Genomic DNA, 21,173 nt, shown 5'->3' with positions numbered 1-21,173 from the left:
AATAGTCTCAGAATATGCAATAGTTAGGCAGTATTTCCTAGTCCTTTCAGTGCGCTTTGCAAAATTATCAACTGCTGAAGCCTAAATATTCAGTCAGACCTTTCTCATTTTACAGCTCTGAGTTTGGAATCCCCCTTGATACTTGGTTGCACCTCTCGTGACATGACCTTGGACAAGCTATGAACCCTCAGTGAACCCAGCTTTGTCCCTGTGGAAGAGATATGTACTATGGTTGAGCTTCAGTGAGGTTAGAAACTGGAACCTGGGGCGCAGTGATTCAGGACATAGTAAGCATCCAAAATATGTTAGCCAACAATATAAGAAATGAAATATGGAGATTATCAACAGCTTTATTGAGATATAACTCACATACCATACAGTTCACCCAAAATATGGTGATTTGTTTAAAGATTTGCATGGGGAAATCAGTTTAATGATACTTTGCTCATGTCTACAGATATGCATATGGAAACCCTCCTGAATGACTTGTATTAGGGTTCCTGACCATCATGATGCCATGCCCTCTTCTTCCTTTGAATCCCAGCTCCTCACTGTGCCCCTCTACACACCCCTGTGCACACCCATGTACACAGACATACACGTACACACATAGACACTGAAGCTAGGATATACTTTTTTTGTTAAAAAGGAAGCATCAGCCTGACCTGGGGTGGCACAGTGGATAAAGCGTCGACGTGGAACACTGAAGTTGCCAGTTCAGAACCCTGGGCTTGCCTGGTCAAGGCACACTGAGGAAGCAACTACTATGAGCTGGTGCTTCCCACTTCTCCTTCCACTTTCTCTCTCTCTCACTAAAAAAAAAAAAAAGGAAGAATCAAATGTTCAAATATAATTGGAGAGAAAGTAGGCAACTCTTGGAATACTTATTAGCTATTGCTAATGAATTGGGGGGACTCATGGGGACCCCTTGCAGAGGGAGGACAGCTATTTTTGTAACTTTTCCATAGGAACTGCTGCCATGTCCCACCAACCACTTAGCTGCCTGACAGAAAAGGGGGACAGCCCCAGTGAAACCACAGGAAATGGACCCCCCAATCTGGCTCACCCAAACCTGGACACGTTCACCCCAGAGGAGCTGCTGCAGCAAATGAAAGAGCTCCTGACTGAGAACCATCAGCTGAAAGGTGAGCAGCACCTGGCCTCTGTGTCTCCATTCACCCTGGGCCGTCCTGAGTGTAATCCCTGGGTAATGAGGCTTGTAGGTGAACTCCCTGTTCTCGATCCGCTTCCATGGGGCAGAAAGCACAGAATTTAACTTTTAGTAAGGCTAAAAGTTTTCCCATTATTTACTTTTGGATACAGATAAAAATAAAAAGTATTTTTTGTATCTCAGGGAAATGGCATAATGACATTTAGCCTCATTTAAAAGTAAAAGGAAAGAAAGGCTGCTGTTATTTCTGAATTTGACCTAAATCTTACCTAGTTAAGAGGAAGCATTCCAATTTCTCAAGCCGTGGCTTTTGGAGGGATAGGTGTTTGAATCTAGGGCTCACAGACATTAGTCTGTGTGCTATATGGAGGTACCCTAATCAATTTTATTTTCTTGAGACTTTTGAGGACTAGAAATAACTTTTGAGGTCTTGACAGGACCTGCTAGTCCTGTCTAGGAGTAAAAACCACTCATCTTGCTGTAGTCATTTGCTGGCTGACCCTTGGGCCCGGGTCCAACATGGCATCTTTAGATTCATAGCCTCACAGTGACATGGTCTGAGAGGTGGTTTGAGTCATTAAATCAAATCCAGTCCCTTGTGTGATACCCTCACTCTGAACCCCATACAGAAGCCATGAAGCTAAATAACCAAGCTATGAAAGGGCGATTTCAGGAACTTTCAGCCTGGACAGAGAAACAAAAGGAAGAACGCCTTATTTTTGAAATCCAGAGCAAAGAAGCCAAAGAGCGCCTAATAGCTTTGAGTCATGAAAATGAAAAATTGAAGGAAGAACTTGGAAAACTAAAAGGGAAAACAGAAAGTTCACTCAAGGTAAGCAGACTGGTTAGTTGTGATTTTATTTTATTAATATATATAGTGGGATCTTATTTGTCTTCGAGACCAAACCCTTTCATGGTTCAGGTTAGATGGATGTTTTTCATTATTTTGAAGGAAGTATTATTGCTGAGAGGTTGGTTGCAATTGTAAGGGTCATGAATAATCTCTGTTGAGGGGGAAAAAATTGTAAAGCTTTAACCATATTGATTTTAGTCAAAAGAATGTTGGGGTTATAAATCAATATTTGTATTCATTATAGACGGAACAAAAGGACTTCTCCCTAGAACTGTCCAAGTGTTAGTTTTTGTTGTATGTCTTTTGTGTGTGTGTGTGTGTGTGTGTGTGTGTGTTTCTGAAGTGAGAAGCAAGGAGGCAGAGACTCCCGCATGCACACGACCAGGATCTACCCGGCATACCCACTAGGGGGCAATGCTCTACTCATCTGGGGTATTGCTCTTTTGCAACCAGAGCCACTCTAGCGCCTGAGGTGGAGGCCATGGAGCCATCCTTAGTGCCCGGGCCAGCTTTGCTTCAATGGAGCCTTGGCTATGGGAAGGGAAGAGAGAGATAGAGAGAAAGGAGACGGGAGGGTGGAGAAGCAGATGGGCGCTTCTCCTGTGTGCCCTGGCCGGGAATCGAACCTGGGACTTCCACACGCCGGGCAGACGCTCTACCATTGAGCCAACCAGCCAGGGCCAGTGTATGACTTTGATACAAATTTACATTTTTAAAATTTACTATTACTCAGAATTTTTACTTATTGACCTTTTCCTCCCTCTCAGTCTAAAACAGATTTTTATTTTATGTTTTACATTTACTTCTGAAAAATGGTTTGACAATTGTCATGTTGTGATAGGAGATTAAAAGGGGTGGCCATATTTTAACTTACCCCAAAAACCTGGGAAATATGCTCACAACCAAGAGTGGGTGTCAAAGTTAGTGAAAAACAAATCAGAACACATATGAAGTCTGCCCACACTCTAAAGCTCACTGCGTATTATTTGTTTAGATGAACATCTGTTGTCCAAACCTTTGGAAGATGGAATACTGGGTTTATTCAGGGAGGATGTAATCCCAGATATCAGTGATTTTTCCAGACTACTTTGTTGATCTTCAATATCTTAAATGGGTAAAGAATGCAAGCAAATAAAATGGAAAGAAAATAATGAAAAGGGGATAGTATGGAATAATCTAAAGAATGAAAAGTTGTTTAGAAAAACATAATAGTTATAAACTGCTCACAAAAGTTAGGGGATATCTTACTGCTTCATATTCGTTTTTGAAGTATCCCATAATTTTTATGAGCATTATGTATCAATATAGCATCAACTTATGCTCATGAGGTCAGTGAAAACATTCAGCTTTAATACACTTATATTTGTATTGGAAGTGTTTCACTATTGATAAGGTTCATCACCTCTGATGCTTCAATGTGTCTTACACTAGCAAGAACATGAAGTCACTTTTCTAGGGGAAAACTCACATTGTCTAAATATCTCTGAAGAAATGATCACCTGAGATATATGAGTGATTTCTATTCTCCAGAAGAAAATATCTTACAGGTATTTCTTGGCTTTTGGGATGTGAGCTGACAGTTGGCTTCAGCCAATTGGGGCCTATCACATTGAAGCCCAAGAGGAAGCTTCCAGAAGCAGTTTGTCTGTCTGAGAGTCTGCCTGTAGGTTTTCCTACATGTCTCAGTATTGGAAGAAGTTGAGGTCAGAAGCTAAAGCTCCAGACAGCTTCTTTCAGTGCAGATGATAAGTTGAAGCACCTATAGTCAGAACTCAGAAACGAGTCCTTGGGACAAAGGACTTGGGTGTTTGGGACAAAGAGACACTTAATGGCTCTTAAAACCCTCGGTCATCACTTATGCTGGCCCATTTTTGCCGCTGTTCCTACTGGGAGTGTCCCCCAGGCCATCAGGCTTCTCATGCCTCTGAGTCACACAGGCAAGGGAGTTGGGAGTTTCCTTTAGAAAGCTGCCGTCCAGTCCTCAGGGTGAGGCTGAGGCATTAATGGTTCTGTCCAGTTTCACTGAATTATACATTTTAATGTCTCTAAAGAGAACTTTTTTTAAGTGCATATTGCTAGGCAAAGGTCATTAGATAGACTTTCCCTCTTGGGTTGTAAAATGGCATATCAGCCTGCACACACTGCCAGGCCGTAGGATAGAGACAGAAAGGCCGAGGAGTTGCTGTGTTGCACAAAGGTCAGTGGTGAGTGCTCGAGAGCGACAGCAGCACGACAATAGTGGAGCGGGGCTGAGAGGCAGGAGTGAGCCAGGGAGTTCTAGTCCAGGGAGGCAGTGGACGACTCTCAGTATGAAAACGAAGAGAAATGTAGAGTGTTATCCCACAAAGTGTTTATGTGCAAATGAGTAGATTCATAATTTCCCAAGGATAATGAAGAGATGCTCACAGTTGTGGAAAAAGACAATTAACCTGAAGGGCCATGATTCTAGTGTCATATCTGGTCTTCAGTTGCTTGTTTAACATCTTTCCGGGAACATACTTTTATAAGGAGACAGAAAATTTAAATAAAGTTCTAAAAGCCTCTTTAAAAAAAAAAAACTCTATTTCCTACCTTTATGCCAAGGTATCTTTTAAAAATTCATTCTATAAAATGTCCCCGAAGCGGTGGGGTGGTTAAATGCGAAGGGTCCTGATGGGGTACAGTAAGTCTTGCCCTCGCTGGCTTACTTCCTGGCTCCAGGCTAAGCGGTACATTTCCTTGTGTTTTCATCCCTTTACGTGTATGTTTCCTTGGGGTGAGTCATCGCTTAGAGAGAAGGCACAAGCTTTTAACCTTTTCTGCACACCTGATTTCCGTCTCACAGAGTTGCTTTCTCTAAGGCCGGTGGTAGATTCCTAGTGAGGGACTGCTTCAAATAAATAAACGCGTGATCTCACAGCTGAGGCACTTTCCTGCTGCACTTTTTAGCATTGCACCGACAAGCTGTTTTATGGTCTAGGTACATCCCTTTTGATACTTTTTGGTTCCACTGTGAGCCTTTGGACCTGTTTACTATTCCTTAGGAAGTCTATCACAGAGGGTGTGTGTGTGTGTGTGTGTGTATGTGTGTGTCAGTTTTCTAATGTGTTCCATCCTCTGATAATCCCAAGTGCATGTATTTCTGGTGGTGCCATGCCCACAGAGCAGTGAAGGTTTCCTGAGGAGGAAATCAGAGAAGCCGCAAAGGTCACAGCTGGAAGAGACCACAGGAACCACGTGGTACCAGGTCCTTCTTTCTAACTCTAAAAAACTGAGGCCAAGACATTAAGTGAATCTACTCAAGGCAACACATGCTCTGATTAGCAGAGTGTAGACTCGAGTCTTTTCTCCCTGCTCTCAGTTTAAACACCTCAGCTAAACAGTCTTGCTCTTCTGACTTTGTCATATGCAGTAATTGCAATGGGGTGAACACAGTATGTATTTGACATCAGTGAAATATTAAGATTATTAATGTTTACAGAAGCTGAAATTTAATTTTCTTACCTTTCGTACCAGCCTCTGAATTTTCAGTTTGCTTATTTCTCAGCAAACTTACATTTAACAACCTTAAACCACCAAACCCAGGGTATTATAATACCCAGACTACATACCTGGGAGAATTTTGAACCTTTCATTGTGTTTTTGCCATTACTGTACCAAATGATGTCCTTGGTGATTTGCCTTTTAGAAGACATGAGAGGTATGGGGAGGGTGGAGTGGGTATATATTTTGGGGGAGAAAAAAAGCAAGAGGTTGAGTTGTGGGAGCTTTTTGTCCTTATTTTCTGGTATTTTTGGACTACAGCTTACAGTTTTGCCATTGCCAAAAATATGACTGGTTATTTTCATGATACCAGATTATTCCAGCACGCTGAAGAAGCCTGTCTTTCTTATCATGAATAATTTTCTATTATTTGAATACAATAAAATAATGTAAAAATGTTTATTTAAAATGTTATGTCAAGGCCTGACCTGTGGTGGCACAGTGGATAAAGTGTCGACCTGGAACGCTGAGGTCTCCAGTCTGAAACCCTGGGCTTGCCTGGTCAAGGCACATATGGGAGTTGATGGTTCCTGCTTCTCCCCCCACTTCTCTCTCTCTCCCTCCCATCTCTCTCAAATGAATAAATAAAATCTTTTTTAAAAAAGCCTTAAAATGTTATGTCAAAATAAATTGCCAAGGAAAAGCAAGAATTTTCTACTGTAAAGCCCAGGAGACTTAGATGTTGAGAAACTCTCTTGCCGGTGGGTATAGGCAAGTTTGACGCCAGGACCTTAGCTTGATTCGTTAATTTACTTTGCTCTTTGTTATTTCCAGCACCCCACTGGGGACCTCAAGGTCCCCAAGGCAGAAGGAGAGCAGGAAATGGAACAGCTAAAGACCCAAGTAGCTCGCCTTCAAGCTGAAAAGGCAGATCTTCTGGGCATTGTGTCTGAATTGCAGCTCAAGCTGAACTCCGGAGGCTCCTCTGAAGACTCCTTTGTTGAAATTAGGATGGCTGTAAGTGTTTTGGTTTTGTGTTAAGCAAATTCCAAAAGCTCACCTGGGCAGTTGACACAAATGCCACCTTTTCTTTTTCAGCACAGGGAAGCCACTTAGTAGAGAAATTTCAGTGTAGCAAAGGTAAATTGGCTTTTGTTTTTTAGGTATAATACAATGCTTGTAAGGGTTACCATTGCGGAAATGAAAAAACATCAATTACCCTTTATGATGAAATAGCTCATCCTTATTTTTTCCAATATGTCCTCACAAGTCATACTTTTATCTGAACGACCTAAAACAAAAGCATAAACTTCTTCAGACCAGGTCTCAGAGCTGTGTTCTACATTTACTTAGGTGAGCACAGTCGTGATCAGATTTGGTAAAATAATGGCTTTAAAACACTTTTTAACATTAGAACCCTCTTTTCAAACCAGGTCTTATGAGGAACCATGGTTTGTTAAAAAACAGGAAGTAGAGAAAAGAAGGAGCGGAGGGACCACTTTAGCTTCTCCGACAGCAGCTACTCGGGAACCTCTGAGAACAGTGTGAAGCAGTGCTGTCAAACTCACATGTGTGCCACCCGGAATGAAGCACGCTGAGCCAGATGGGACATCGCAGCCCATTCCTAAGCATGGGCTCAGTGCCTGTCATGCTAGGTCTGGGGGTGCGGCAGCCCTGCTAAAAAGGCAGATGAACCACAGAGGGGTCTCCTTCCTTGCCACTAAAAAAGATTGAGAAGAGAGGGAAGAAACATGCGAGGGTCAGATCCCCTGTCCTACACTCTGTCACCTCAGCTTCTGAAAGTGCATGTCTGATAAAGGAAAGGAGAAATATGTACTTTGTAGATAAGGGGAGCATGTGGGGGGGGGGGCAATTTTTAAAAAGATAAACTAGCAGGATAGTTCTGAAATATTAGGGTGTGACTTTGTTTACTTTCTGATTCTTTAGCTGCACTGTAGATAGATGGCTCTTGATAACCTTGCCCACCACCATGTCCCCTAGTAAATTTAGATCCATTAATAGTGGCTGAAATCAAGAGAATTAAAATACCATTTGAAAGCACACTTTGCCAGAATACCCTTTCTGCAAATGACTAAAGATTATGAAACACAAATTTGATTAGAGTGTTAACCTTCTGCAAATAACTGATAAAACTCAGGAAGCCCAAAAAGTGTCAGAAGTTTTCAGAACACTTCTTTATTCAGGATGCATGGTTCGCATAATATGTTCCCTCACTGATGAGTGACAGTTATTTTTAGTGTAAACCTATTTTTCTTGCCTTGCTTCTGTGAACTGGAAAGCACTGCCCAAGATTTAGGAAGAGTGTATCCACCAAAATTATCCAGAACACCTGTTCGCATTTTTGGAAGATTATCCCACTACCTCATTAGAATAGAAATGTCCTTCAAGTCATTTAAGTGGTCTTAATCTTCTTGTTTCCTAAATGGCTAAGATGCATAGGATTTCTAATAGGAGCAGACTTTGTGCTTTTTGAACGCAGAGAACTGCCTCTTTTTCAACTTTGCTTCAGCAAGTTCTATTGTTTTTAAAATTTTTCTCTTTTCAAAAAAATGATTTTAGAGAGAAAGAGGAAGGGAGAGAGAGCAAAATAAAATATCAATTTACTGTTCCACTTATTTATGCATTCATTGGTTGATTCTTTTTTTTTTTTTTTTTGTATTTTTCTAAAGCTGGAAACGGGGAGAGACAGTCAGACAGACTCCCGCATGCGCCCGACCGGGATCCACCCGGCACGCCCACCAGGGAGCGATGCTCTGCCCCTCCGGGGCGTCACTCTGCCACGACCAGAGCCACTCTAGCGCCTGGGGCAGAGGCCAAGGAGCCATCCCCAGCACCCAGGCCATCTTTGCTCCAATGGAGCCTTGGCTGCGGGAGGGGAAGAGAGACAGAGAGGAAGGAGGGGGGGGGGGTGGAGAAGCAAATGGGCGCTTCTCCTGTGTGCCCTGGCCGGGAATTGAACCCGGGTCCCCCGCACGCCAGGCCGTCGCTCTACCGCTGAGCCAACTGGCCAGGGCCCATTGGTTGATTCTTGTATGTGCTGTGACCGGGGATGGAACCCACAGCCTTGGCGTATTGGGCCAACGCTCTAATCAACTGAGCTACCTGGCCAGGGCAGAAGCAAGTTCTAGCATTTTAAAGAACTGTACGGGGAAGGTACGTGGAGTTGTCACTACCTCTGTGTGACCTTAACCTAGGAATGAAGGGAACTGCCAAGGAGAGCAGGAGATAAGCTTTCATGTTGGGGGGTCAGGTTGACTGTGTGAGAGGAGACTGACCTTGATATTTATAATCCTGACAGGGCACATGGAGTGAGGGAAGGGTATGTTTCTATTCCATCTGAGTGACCGAATTTAAACATCTTCATATTTAAATGTTTGCATGTCATCAAAATTCTTGATTCGCTGGGACACTAGAATCTATGTAAACACAATAAATTTAAATTAATAAAAAAATATTCTTGATCTTTTGTCTTTTTCTCTTTTGATAGAGAATTTGTTTGGTTGACATATTGTGTTAAAGCCCTTTCCTTTCTGTTTCTACAGGAAGGAGAAGCAGATGTGGCAATGAAGGAAATCAAGACAAGTCCTGGGCCCACAAGAATTGATTCCATTGACACGTATGTGAAGAAAGACTAGGGCTTTGGGACAGGCAGACTGGGTGGTCATGTCTAGTTCCCTACTGGGAGGTCAAACATTATGGGCTGAAAAGGTCACTTCTTACTAATTTATATGAGGATCTTTCAAGAATGTTCGTTTTGAATGTTGAAAACTGACAGAGAATAAAAACAGTGTTTGGTGCCTTCTCTGGCTAACTAACCTTCACCACTCAAGGTGTTTCCTCTCCTTCGATAAAAAGTGAAAACAAGTTTGTTCTCAATCAGATGACCTATGTTTCCTAATTTGCATACCAGTGTAGTTTGGGCTGGACCAGGCTGCCAGCTTACGAGTGAGACAGTTCCATTTTCTCTGTCCTGTTCATTACTGAGTACAAGCAAGGCGACTAGTATTACTTCTATAGCAGTGGCTGTTCTTGCTCTGAGTCTCTGCATGTTTCTTGAAAGTGCCCAAATATCTTACCTGTGGAGTCTCAAGTTAACCTGTCCCAAGTACATATTAGGAAGCAGACCCCTTAAATGATGGGGGTACTCTAAGGAGACGGTAGAAGGACTGGGCCCCAGACTCTTGCAGGTAACACACCCTAGAATGGGCTTCCACCTCATTCTCTATAAGCCAGTGGTTTTCAACCTTTTTACACTTGTGGGCCAGTGAAAATAGAATTATTTTGGGGACCACTAAGGTAGAAATTACCCTGAGCATAAGCGAATTCGACTAAGATCATTGGGCTATAATCTTCATACAACATCCGAGTGGTTAACTCTTTAGTGGGCAATTGAAAAACACTGCTATAGGCTAGTTACTACTATATTTGTTTACTTTAACCAGACAGTTATCTAGCCTAACCAGTGGTGGCCCAGTAGATAGAGTGTGGACCAAGGATGCTGAGGTTCCAGGTTTGAAACCCCAAGGTTGCCGGCTTGAGTGTGGGCTCATCCAGTTTGAACGTGGGGTCACTGACTTGAGTTTGGAATTATAGAGATGACCCCACGATAACTGGCTTGAGCCCAAAGGTTGCTGGCTTAAGCAAGGAGTCACTGGTGCGGCTAGAGCCCCCCCCCCCCATCAAGGCATGTATGAGAAGCAATCAATGAACAACTAAAGTGCCTCAACTACGAGTTGATACTTCTCATCTCTCTCCCTCCTGTCTCTGTTTCTCTCTCTCTAAAAGAGAGAGAGAGAGAGTTATCTGAAAGTTTCTCTACAGATCTCTTTCCTCATAGACTTTTAATATCTTTTTTCCTAAAACTTAATGAATGTATTTATAAAACAGGAAAATGGGTTATTTTGTCTGTTAGGCTCCCAAGCCCTGTATAAGGGAGAAAATAAGTATTAGATAATATTCCTTCCTCAAGCAGGACAATTGGCATAGATGAAAGTTATTCTCTTTTTTAGTTAGAAATTCCTCAGTTTCCCCCCAGATTGCTTTTCTAATATCAAAAGACGTTCCTGGAAGTGGTGGGAAGAAAGCCCTGCTTGAACTCCCGAGCCGCTCCGTCAGTGAGATCCATGTGCACAGACCACTTCTGCTTTCCAGACACACAGCTGGGTTTTTTATGTAGACTTCTTCATCCTGTCTGAAAGTATATTAAGGTTTCTAGGTTTGGAGTTTGAGCTTAGGAGCTGGGAACTGGAATTACTCCCGGCTGTTTATTAGCTGGGCGGATCCGAGTAGTCCCTGAAAGAGCATCAGCACAGTCCTCTGGAATGGTCAGTTGTAGTGGTGGTGGTTTTGTTTGCTTGTTATTGAATTCCCTCTTGATATAATCACATCTTGAAATCAAGAAAAATATTTGACATACCAATAGTGCCTACATTTCTCTGCTCTAATTCTTTGAATTTCTTCTCAACTTGAGAATGTGATGGTTTCTGTCCAGATGGAGAAAGGCAGGTGGTTTGCATATCACCCCAGGCAGTATGTGTGCCTATGTACTCTGACTGTGGTCCCGTTGACACTAAGAGAGCTGGGCACTGGGAACCAGGACTACCTCTGCTCCGCTGTTTCTGTGGACCCCTTGGTCTGGTGTTGTGAGCGCAGCGACCGTTTGGAGTGCAGTGTAAGGCAGGCCTACTCATTCGTCCCCATTCCTTCCCTAATGGGGTCCTTTGGCACTTGGGGGTGGGGGTGTCACAGGGCCTCCTGTACTTGGTCAATAAATGAGAGCTATTTGGAGAATGTTCTGGAAAGTAGTTTCTTTAAGTTGGTTCCAGTTATATTCTTAAACTATGACATTTTTGTTTTCTAATGAAAACTTTTTAACCTTTATACCGTCTTGATGTAGTAACAGATCTGCGGAAGGTGCCAGGAATTTGGAATCTGAGGAATTAACGGTGAGCCAGCTCCTGCTTTGTCTAAGGGAAGGAAACCAGAAGGTGGAGAGACTTGAAAATGCACTCAGGGAAGCCAAAGAGAGGTACGAAATAGGTAATTTGAAATATGTGTACATTGCTTTATTAACAGCTTTTTTGAGCTACCATTAAGATACTATTGATATATAATTCATCCATTTAAAGTATACATTTCAATGATTTTTAGAATATTCTCAAAGTTAGTTATATAGCCATTATTCCTTTATAATTTTAGAAGATTTTCCTCCCAAATAAGAAACCCAGTACCCATTAGCACTCATTCCCCATTCCTTCCAGTAACCTACCTTCTCTTTGTGGATCACCTAGTATGGACATTTCATTTAATTAGAATCATAGAATATGTGTTCTTCTGTGATTGGTTTACTTTATTTAGTGTAATGTTTTCAAAGCTTATCCATGATATAGCATGCATTGATTTTTTATTTCTTTTTGTTGCTGAATAATATTCTATTGTATGACTAAACATTTTATTTCCTTAATGATTAATAGTGTTGAATATCTTTTCATATTGACCATTTATACATCTTCTTTGAAGAAATATCTATTCAAACCTTTGCTTTTTAAAAAAAATTGAATTGTCTTTTTATTATAAGTTCATTATATATTTGAATACAAATCCTTTATTAGATTTTTTGATTTGCAAATATTTTCTCCCATTCTGTGGATTATCTTTTCACTCCTTTGATATCATTTGTTGCACAAACTTATTTTATTTTGACTGTCCAGTTTACTTTTTTTTGTCCTTGTGCTTTTGGTGTCATAACTAAGAAATCGTTAACTAACCCGAGGTCACAAAGATTCACTCCTATGTTTTTTCCTAAAAGTTTTATAGTTTTAATGCTTACATTTAAGTCTATGATCTACTTTAAGTTCATTCTTTATAGTATGAGGTAGGTGTTCAACTTCATTCTTTGGTATATGTTATTCTAACACCATTTGTTGAAAAGATTATTCTTTTTCTTAGTGAATTGTCTTGGTACCCTTGGAGTAAATCAATTGACCATACAGGTTAAGATTAATTTCTAAACCTTAAATTTTACTCCATTGATCTATATATCTATCTTTATGTCAGTACTACACTGTCTGAATTATAGGACGTCCTCGAGTTACAACACAGTTTCGTTCCTATGACAGTGACATAACCCAAATTTTGATGTAAGTTGAAACACATCCTAGCCTAAATCACTTACCTATCATAACAGAATTGTAAAAATCATAATCTAGAACAGGGGTCCTCAAACATTTTACACAGGGGGCCAGTTCACTGTCCCTCAGACCATTGGAGGGCCAGACTATAAAAAAAACTATGAACAAATCCCTATGCACACTGCACATATCTTATTTTAAAGTAAAAAGCAAAATGGGAACAAATACAATATTTAAAATAAAGAACAAGTAAATTTAAATCAACAAACTGACCAGTATTTCAATGGGAACTATGGCCTGCTTTTGGATAATGAGATGGTCAATATCCGGTTCCATATTTGTCATTGCTAGCTGTAACAAGTGATATGACACACTTCTGGAGCTGTGACGCATGCATCCCGTGTCACCGGAAGTAGTACTGTACGTGAGCGATGCCGCGCTTTTCATCCGCATCCCGTGCTCCTCTCACTGACCACCAATGAAAGAGGTGCCCCTTCTGGAAGTGCGGTTGGGGCCAGATAAATGGCCTCAGGGGGCCGCATGCGGCCCGTGGGCCGTAGTTTGGGGACCCCTGATCTAGAACATAAAAACACAACTAAGCCACAGAAAAAGGAAAAGGACATAAATACACTATATTGTACACTGTACTGTAGTAACAGAAAAAATGACCGAAAATGAGTGTAAAAAAAATTCCTTACCTTTATGCCTGTGACTGGCTTGCACACTGGAAGGGGCATTGCAGGGTGGGAGAGAATGACCTGTTGGGAGGAGGAAGCTGGAGAGGCAGGAGAACCTGCAGAAGGTGCTGGAGATACTGGGTCAGGTGAATCAGGATTGCCTAAGGAGCATGCAGGAGATGCTGGAGATGATTCTACCTGTACTAACGGTGTTTCATCTCGAGAAGCAGCTGTTGTAGAGGGTACAGGATCTGTTGCAGGCCTATCTGTCTTCCTAAAGAATTGTTCCAGGTTAGTCTGGAAGGCTGATGACTTCTTCCAAAATTTGCTTATAGCATTGCAAGGCATCCTTAATAGCTCTGTAGACTTTACTGTATCTGTCATCGCTGGGGTCTTCAGCTTGAAATTTTGCCAACCCATCCTCTACCATAGAAAAACCTTCTGTCAAGCCCTTGGTAGTAAATCTCTTGGGTTCTGGGTTTCTATCTTGGTTCCTGGGAGTGAGCATCGTAAACTCAAAATGTCATATGTCGAGACTGTCATAACCCAAGGACCCCTGTACACAGTTTTACCAGGTATAAAATTTTATACTGGATATAAATTTCCCTCTGAATTTTGAATGCATCACTTCATTGTATTACTGCTGAGAAAACCATTATAATCTATTATAATCTAATTCTTAATCTTCTGGAATGAAACTTCTCATATGCTTTGGTCTGAGCCTGTTTTTCATGCATTTGTTCTGGACATTTGGGCTCTTTCCTTTTACAAATTCATGTCCTTCAGTTCTTGAAAAATTATCTTGAATTAATTTAGGTATAGCTTTGATCCTTAGTTTTCTCTGTTCTTTCTAGCACCACTCTTATCATGAATTGGACTTTCTGGACAAATCCTCTGATTTTCTTAACTGTTCCTCTTCTTTCTTCATTGATCAACTTTCATCTTTTTTTTTGGAGGGAGGGTGGGTTTATGTTCTAATTTTAGTATTTTTTTGTTTGTTTACTCTTTGTTTCAGTTTAAGATTTTCCTCAAATGCCTGGTAACCTTGTCTGTCTGATCATATGTTAGAGGGGATTAGAAGCTAACTGTACACATGTAGGGAGATCTGGCTGGGAGGTTTCCTTGGAGAACCCCATGTTAGAAACTTGAAATCTTTTCCCTCCTCCTGGTCACATACTCCAGAAAAGACTCTTCCAATCTCCTGCCTGGAGGGTATTTTTCTAGATGCCAGAATTCTTGCGATAAACAGAAGACTGAAGGTCTCAGTATTCTGTGTGTAAGCTCATCTCTTTTCAGTAGGAAATCCAAGTCCTCTACTCTGATTAATGAAGGGTCCCTTTATTATACTGTCTTCTAGTCCTTCTTAAACATACCCCACATTTATCCTTAGGTCCAGAGGTACCTGTTGTCACCAATTCCTGAGCCTTTGGGTCTCACAGTGGAAACAGAGTTACATCTTTGCTCTGTTGGTTTCAGATCCACATTTCTTGGGCTGTCAAAGTCAATTCCCAGTCATACCTATGCTTCTCAAATCTCACTATTATTTCTTCTCCCTTTCTCTTTGTTCTTATAGGTATATGGCTTTTTAGAAGTCATCTCAGAAGAACAGATACATAAAGTTCATTTTTATATTTTTAAAAGTAATTTTAGTGGGATTCAGAATGGGAGGAAAATTACATGCATATATTCAATCTACCTTCTTTAACCAGTGTCTCTGTTTCATTTGTATTGGGATGGCTTTTGTGTGATTATGATCCACTGGAAGAATGTTGCTGCATTTGTTTGTTTTTAAGGATCTGTAAACTTAGATGGGTCCAAAAAGGAAAAGTCTTTCCTTCTCTGCTGAATCCTTATAAAGGACACATACACATTCATGTAACATATAGGCATGCACAGGTATACCCACACAGAAACTTAAATTTAAAAAATATTTGTGCATACAGTATTTCAGTTACATGAAAAGAGACAGTGTTTTTCAGTGTTCAGGAGGAGTTATACCTTTTGCCTCTGTATGCATTCATCCCTTAGATCGGATCTAGCTAATTTTAGGATGAAAGCTAAATCAAAGCTAATACATTGCATGCAATAAGATTTTGAAACTCCTGATTGATCCAAGTTGAACAATGTTCTTTGTGGTACTTCTGCAATTGTTGTTCCTCTTAAAGTCAAAGAGAAAGTAATTTTTCTATATTCTGTAAATTCTTAGAGTTTTGGATTTTGAAAAGAAAACCAATGATCGTTCTGAGATTGAGACCCAGACAGAGGAGAGCACAGAAAAAGAGAAAGAAGAGGAGAAAGACAGAGAAACTGTAGGTACTAAGACTGTGAGACTGCTATCACACCCATGCCGACATACGGGTGCTACAGGACTTGGAGTTGAATCTTGTGATGTGTTACTAGCTTTAGAAATATAGAAATAATTTTAACATTGAATATTTTTTTCTCTCATATTTCCTTGTCCTGATTTGAATTGTAGTGAGATGTGTTCCTATCCTAGTGATTTTAGGAAATCACTCTTCCACCTCTTCTTGACCGGGTTTCTCTCCTAAATTCCCTAAGGGAACAAGCTTGCAAAATGAGAAAGGAATGTTATCTACTTTATAATGACATCATTTGAGGATATGGCTCAGACACATGAATAGAAGTAAAAGATCTTTGTTTTATCCCACTACTGGTTTGAATAAAATAATTTAAATGAGAAAGGTTCATGTTTATATAGTCACTGTTCCATGGCAACTTACTGACTGTCTTTGAGTCTGCAAACATAGTCTTAAACCTAGGGAAAGTTGAGGAAACCAGAAAGTTGTAAGAGCCACAGCTCATGCAGAAGGCATTTACATAAGATACTCACTATAGCTAGTTCATTTATTTAACAAATATATGTTGAATGACTACTATATGCCACACTCTGGGCTAAGACTCTTACTTTCTAGAGAATGGAGAACATTTGAAAAACTGGGATGAAGAGACAACCTGTGAGTAATAGTACCCAGTTGACTAAAACTAATTCGACAACTAGTAATAGAGAAAGAAGTTCTGACACTTCCAAAGCACCATAAAACTCCCTGACTAAAATTCTAGAGCTGCCAGAAAAAAGGCAGTACAGAGAAAATAGTTGAGTGAACTAGAAACATAAATCAGCCAGCAATATAGGTTTGAGTTGCTAACTGGATAAACTAGATTGTGCTTTGACACTGTTGTGATCTGTGATCCCTGGTCCCCTGAACCTTAATCAGATTAATTTTAATTATGATAAAGTTATTATTATAAGTACATTCTAATTGATCTATATGAGGAAACAGAGTTGTATTGTATCTAAACATTTTTTTTTCCATACAAGATATTTGGGGCATTCATTGTCAAAATTTAATGAATTCACTGGTCAGTCTTAACTGGACACTAATGGTTGACACTGTTTCCTCACAAAGAGGTGTATTTAATCTCTGATGCAAATCATGTATGTGTGCTTGGGATTTCCTGTATGACAGGCTGAAAATGAAGTGGAAGCCCTGAGCCTTCAGGTGACAGCCCTGATTAAGGAGCTTCAGGAGGCTCATACAAAGCTCCGGGAAGCTGAGCTAGTGAAGAAGAGACTTCAAGAAAAGTAAGACTGAGAGATGAATTTTATCTTCCTTCTAAAAGTATACATTTTTGGCCCTGGCCGGTTGGCTCAGTGGTAGAGCGTCGGCCTGGGGTGTAGAAGTCCCGGGTTCGATTTCCCGGCCAGGACACACAGGAGAAGCGCCCATCTGCTTCTCCACCCCTCCCCTCCTTCCTCTCTGTCTCTCTCTTCCCCTCCTGCAGCAGCCGAGGCTCCATTGGAGCAAAGATGGCCCGGGCGCTGGGGATGGCTCCTTGGCCTCTGCCCCAGGCGCTAGAGTGGCTCTGGTCGCGACAGAGCGACGCCCTGGAGGGGCAGAGCATCTCCCCCTGGTGGGCAGAGCGTTGCCCCTGGTGGGCGTGCCGGGTGGATCCCGGTCGGGTGCATGCGGGAGTCTGTCTGACTGTCTCTCCCTGTTTCCAGCTTCAGAAAAATACAAAAAAAAAAAAAAAGCATACATTTTTACAAAACATACTATATAAAACATACTATATAAAACTATATAAAAACATAGTTTTGTTACATTGTTACTCACTAAAAGAAAAATAGAGATCTAATTAGTCTGACCAGTGGATAGAGCATCAACCTTGGATGCTGAAGTCCCAGGTTTAAAACTCCAATGTCACCAGCTTGGGCATGGGTTCATCCAGTTTGAGCACAGGCTCACCAGCTTGAGCGTGGGTGGAGTCACCAGCCTGAGTATGGGGCCGCCGGTTTGAGTATGGGATCATAGACATGACCCCATAGTCACCGGCTTGAGCCCAGAGGTTGCTGACTTGAAGCCTAAGGTCTCTGGCTTGAGCCCAAGGTCACTGGCTTGAGCAAGGTTTCACTGAATTGGCTGGAGACCCCTGGTGAAGGCATATATGAGAAGCAATCAATGAATTACTAAAGTGATGCAACTACAATTTGATGCTTCTCATATCTCTCCTTTCCTGTCTGTCTGTCTCTGTCTCCTAAAAAAAACAAAAAAACAACAACCCCAGATTCATGTAAAAAAGAATAACGAAAAACAGAGACCTAATTAAAATATGAATTCAGAGAACACTGATGTTCAGGTTAATGTACAGGTCAAACATGAAATGCTTGTAGTAATATTGGGGAATGGAGCTCTGGAGACTCTGATTCTATTTGGGGGCATTTGTTAAGCATACTAGCCTAAATAAGGACCTATAAAAATCATGAGCTGGATTTCCTGTGACTTACATGAGCTGACAACATTAATGTAAACAAACATAAAGCAGCTGCAAAGAGCAAGAATTTGAGTGATTAAAAATTTTTTCATTTTCAATCAATTATATAGGCTAATATATAAATTGAGAATTTTGATTTGCTGGTTTCTCTTGATATAAGAAGTTACCCCCAAATTTAGGAAAGCTAAGTTGATGTTGTTCTTTTGGTTTAGTTGGCAAACATGTATCCAGCATAACATACATACAGTGTGCATTTCCTTGGAGTTAATACTTTCCAAGGCTGATACAACATGGTAGTTATAGCTGTGGATGTTGGACAAACATACCTAGGTTGAAATATCGATCTATAACTTATTTGTGGTATCAACCTTGAGCAAGTTATTTATTTAACCTCCCTGAGCTTCAGTTTTATTATTTGTAAAATGTATGTCATAATTCCTGTCATAATGTATGAAGTGAGATGTTTAATATGCTTTGCATTGATGCCTTGCACATAACTTATCATTGGTTCATAGTTGCATTATTATATGGAAATTATTTTTGATTTCTTTTTTTTAGATGAGAGGAAGGGAGATAGTGAGACAGTCTCCCACATGCACCCTGACTGGGATCCACCTGGCAACCCTATCAAGGGTCAATGCTCTAGTGCAGAGCTATTTTTAGTGCCTGAGGCTGATGTGCTTTAATGGAGCTATCCTCAGCACCTGGGGCCACACTCGAACCAATCCAGCCTCTGACTGTGGGGGGGGGGGGAGAGGGCGAAGAAGGGGGAGAGGCAGGGAAGGAGAAGTAGATGGTCACTTCTCTTGTGTGCTCTGATTGGGAATCAAACCCAGAATTGCAATATGCCAGGCGACGCTCTATCCACTGAGCCACCAGCCAGGGCCAATTTTCTGGTCTTTAAAAGGACTTAGGACACTTTCATTCCCCCTGCTGAATCTTTGTCAGAAGTCGTAGTCTTTGTGTTTAATAGAACCCATCACTTTTTAAAATACAAAAGATATCCATGGATCACTATATGAGAGGCATCTTTAGCCAATTACTACTTTGGTCTGTGACTAAATAACAAAACTGTATTTTCATGACTATGTAAAACAGTTATTCCAAGTGGGCAAGAGCTTGTGCAATCTTACATCTGTGCTTTTTTATGTTAGGCATAAAGATTCAGAAATATGTAATTTTCTTTTACAAAAAAAAATCTGTATTTTTTTTTATGTGTAGGGATAAGGGTTCAGTAATACTATTTGCTTCTAGTAAAGAAACTAGAAAGGTAAAATATTTTATTTGTTACTGTTAAATCCCTGAAAAATGCAATCCTAAAATGCTTTGTATTTGCCACATAATCTTGGGATTTGTTTAAAAACCAATGAAAAATGAAGGAGTATTTTTTATCATGATATCTTTATCTTTCTTAGATGTCAGGCTCTTGAAAGGAAAACTTCTGCAACCCCATCAGAGCTGACTGAAAAGCAGGAGCTTGTCTATAATAACAAAAAGTTAGAGCTACAAGTGGAAAGCATGCGATCAGAAATCAAGATGGAGCGAGCAAAAACAGAAGAAGAAAAGTGAGTGTGCTGTGATGAATGGGTACTTGCTAAGAACAGTAGATCTTTTGTACAGCTTGGAATTAGGATTTGAGAATACATTTAATTTTTTTTTCTCATTTATTTGAAAGAGTAGTAGGAGACTTTTCTGAGGGGATAAAATTTTAAGTTTTATTATAACAGAATTGTGAAAATACTTGTAATCTTATTTTGATTTTTTGGAAAAAATTTGTTTTCTTTGAGAGTAAGAAAATGCTTGTAGGTGATGGGGTAGTAAAGGTAGGAGAAAAGATTTTGCTATTTGAGTGTTCACAAGAAGGTTGGGAAGCAAGACTGTGTTTCTGTGATGTTTTCCACTAGATTTCATTTCTCAATGTATTTTTAAACAGGTCCAAATTAGCGACTCTACAGTTGACGCACAGCAGGCTTGTGCAAGAATATGATAGTGCATTGAAAACAGTTGAAGAACTGAGACGGAAAGAGGTACTCAGAAAAAAACCTGCTTTGATAGCCTAGTAAGGGATGGAAACTGTTGAACATGTTATATGTAAAGTAGTTACATTCATCTTTAAGTCTGGTTTCAAAGGTTGTCTTTCAGTTTATAATTGATTTCTCCTGCCTAAGTGTTAATAACTTCTGATGTTGCAGGTTCAGTTCCAGACCACCAATAAAACGTATCACTTGAATTTTTTGGTTTCCAAGGGTATATAAAAATTGTTATACTATACTGTAGTATATTAAGTGTGCAATAGCATTATGTTATAAAAAAAAAGTACATACTTCAATTTAAAAAATACTTTATGGCTAAAAAAATACCATCATGGAAGCCTTTAGCAATTTGTAATCTCTTGGCTGGTGAAGGGCCTGCCTTCTATTTGTTAAAAATTCAGTATCTGCAAAATGCAATTATACCTGTATACTAGGCTTTGTATACAGAGGTGGTGCTAATGTCCCACAGTCAGGGAGTAAACAGCATTTCTCACAGTAGGTGTGTTTGTAGGGGAGCTGAGTGGAGGCTCCTCCCTGAGTAGGGCACAGTGAGACCATTCGCTGGGCGGAGAGGCACTCTACTGCATGGAACTATTACAAGGCTTTTTTGTCAGTGAACTTGAAACCCTGGACTTCTCGGGCTGCAACTTAAATTAGTAATAATGACCAGCACGGTATGACAATTTAACACCACGGATAGATATGTGAGGTAACAAATGTGTTAATTAACCCAATGGGAGGAGTCCTTTCACAAATATACATGTATCATCGCATTGTACATTTTAAGTATTTTATTTGTCAGTTTTACCTCAGTAAAGCTGGAATAAATCAAGATGATGGAAGCTTTGAATTAGAAAGGGTCTTTGGGTTTATATCCTGATAAATAGTTTTTGTTTTTTATTTATTTGTCATAAATTATTATTCATCTCTAGAACCTAATACATTTTTTATTTAAACATTTTTCTCTTCCTTTGACTTACAAAGTAAGAGCAATGTGAATGAAAAAGTAGAAATATTAGCAAGTTACAACCT

At 40.3% G+C, this 21,173-nt stretch overlaps 2 protein-coding genes across 6 annotated transcripts in view; one reads left to right on the top strand and one right to left on the bottom strand.

The window, feature by feature from the left end:
- The window catches only part of ARL5B (ADP ribosylation factor like GTPase 5B), a 403,396-nt gene that overhangs the window by 26,447 nt on the left and 355,776 nt on the right, over nucleotides 1-21,173 (bottom strand). The window lies entirely within an intron of this gene.
- The window catches only part of OPTN (optineurin), a 42,808-nt gene that overhangs the window by 5,610 nt on the left and 16,025 nt on the right, over nucleotides 1-21,173 (top strand). For 3 of the 5 annotated variants that reach the window (XM_066387411.1, XM_066387412.1, XM_066387409.1), the window contains exons 2-10: nucleotides 969-1,145; nucleotides 1,801-2,003; nucleotides 6,321-6,503; nucleotides 9,050-9,123; nucleotides 11,404-11,535; nucleotides 15,521-15,623; nucleotides 16,803-16,918; nucleotides 19,524-19,673; nucleotides 20,042-20,135. In XM_066387411.1, coding sequence (XP_066243508.1) covers nucleotides 980-1,145; nucleotides 1,801-2,003; nucleotides 6,321-6,503; nucleotides 9,050-9,123; nucleotides 11,404-11,535; nucleotides 15,521-15,623; nucleotides 16,803-16,918; nucleotides 19,524-19,673; nucleotides 20,042-20,135 — 1,221 coding nt within the window. In that variant the 5' untranslated portion in view covers nucleotides 969-979. Of the gene's footprint in view, nucleotides 1-968; nucleotides 1,146-1,800; nucleotides 2,004-6,320; nucleotides 6,508-9,049; nucleotides 9,124-11,403; nucleotides 11,536-15,520; nucleotides 15,624-16,802; nucleotides 16,919-19,523; nucleotides 19,674-20,041; nucleotides 20,136-21,173 lie in introns of all 5 variants that reach the window. The other 2 variants (XM_066387413.1, XM_066387410.1) reach the window with 2 other exon arrangements.

Source organism: Saccopteryx leptura, chromosome 5 (assembly GCF_036850995.1).
Source record: "Saccopteryx leptura isolate mSacLep1 chromosome 5, mSacLep1_pri_phased_curated, whole genome shotgun sequence".
Lineage (NCBI taxonomy): Eukaryota > Metazoa > Chordata > Mammalia > Chiroptera > Emballonuridae > Saccopteryx > Saccopteryx leptura.
The sequence above is the reverse complement of the archived record's forward strand: the minus strand, read 5'-3'. Positions and strand labels throughout refer to the sequence as shown.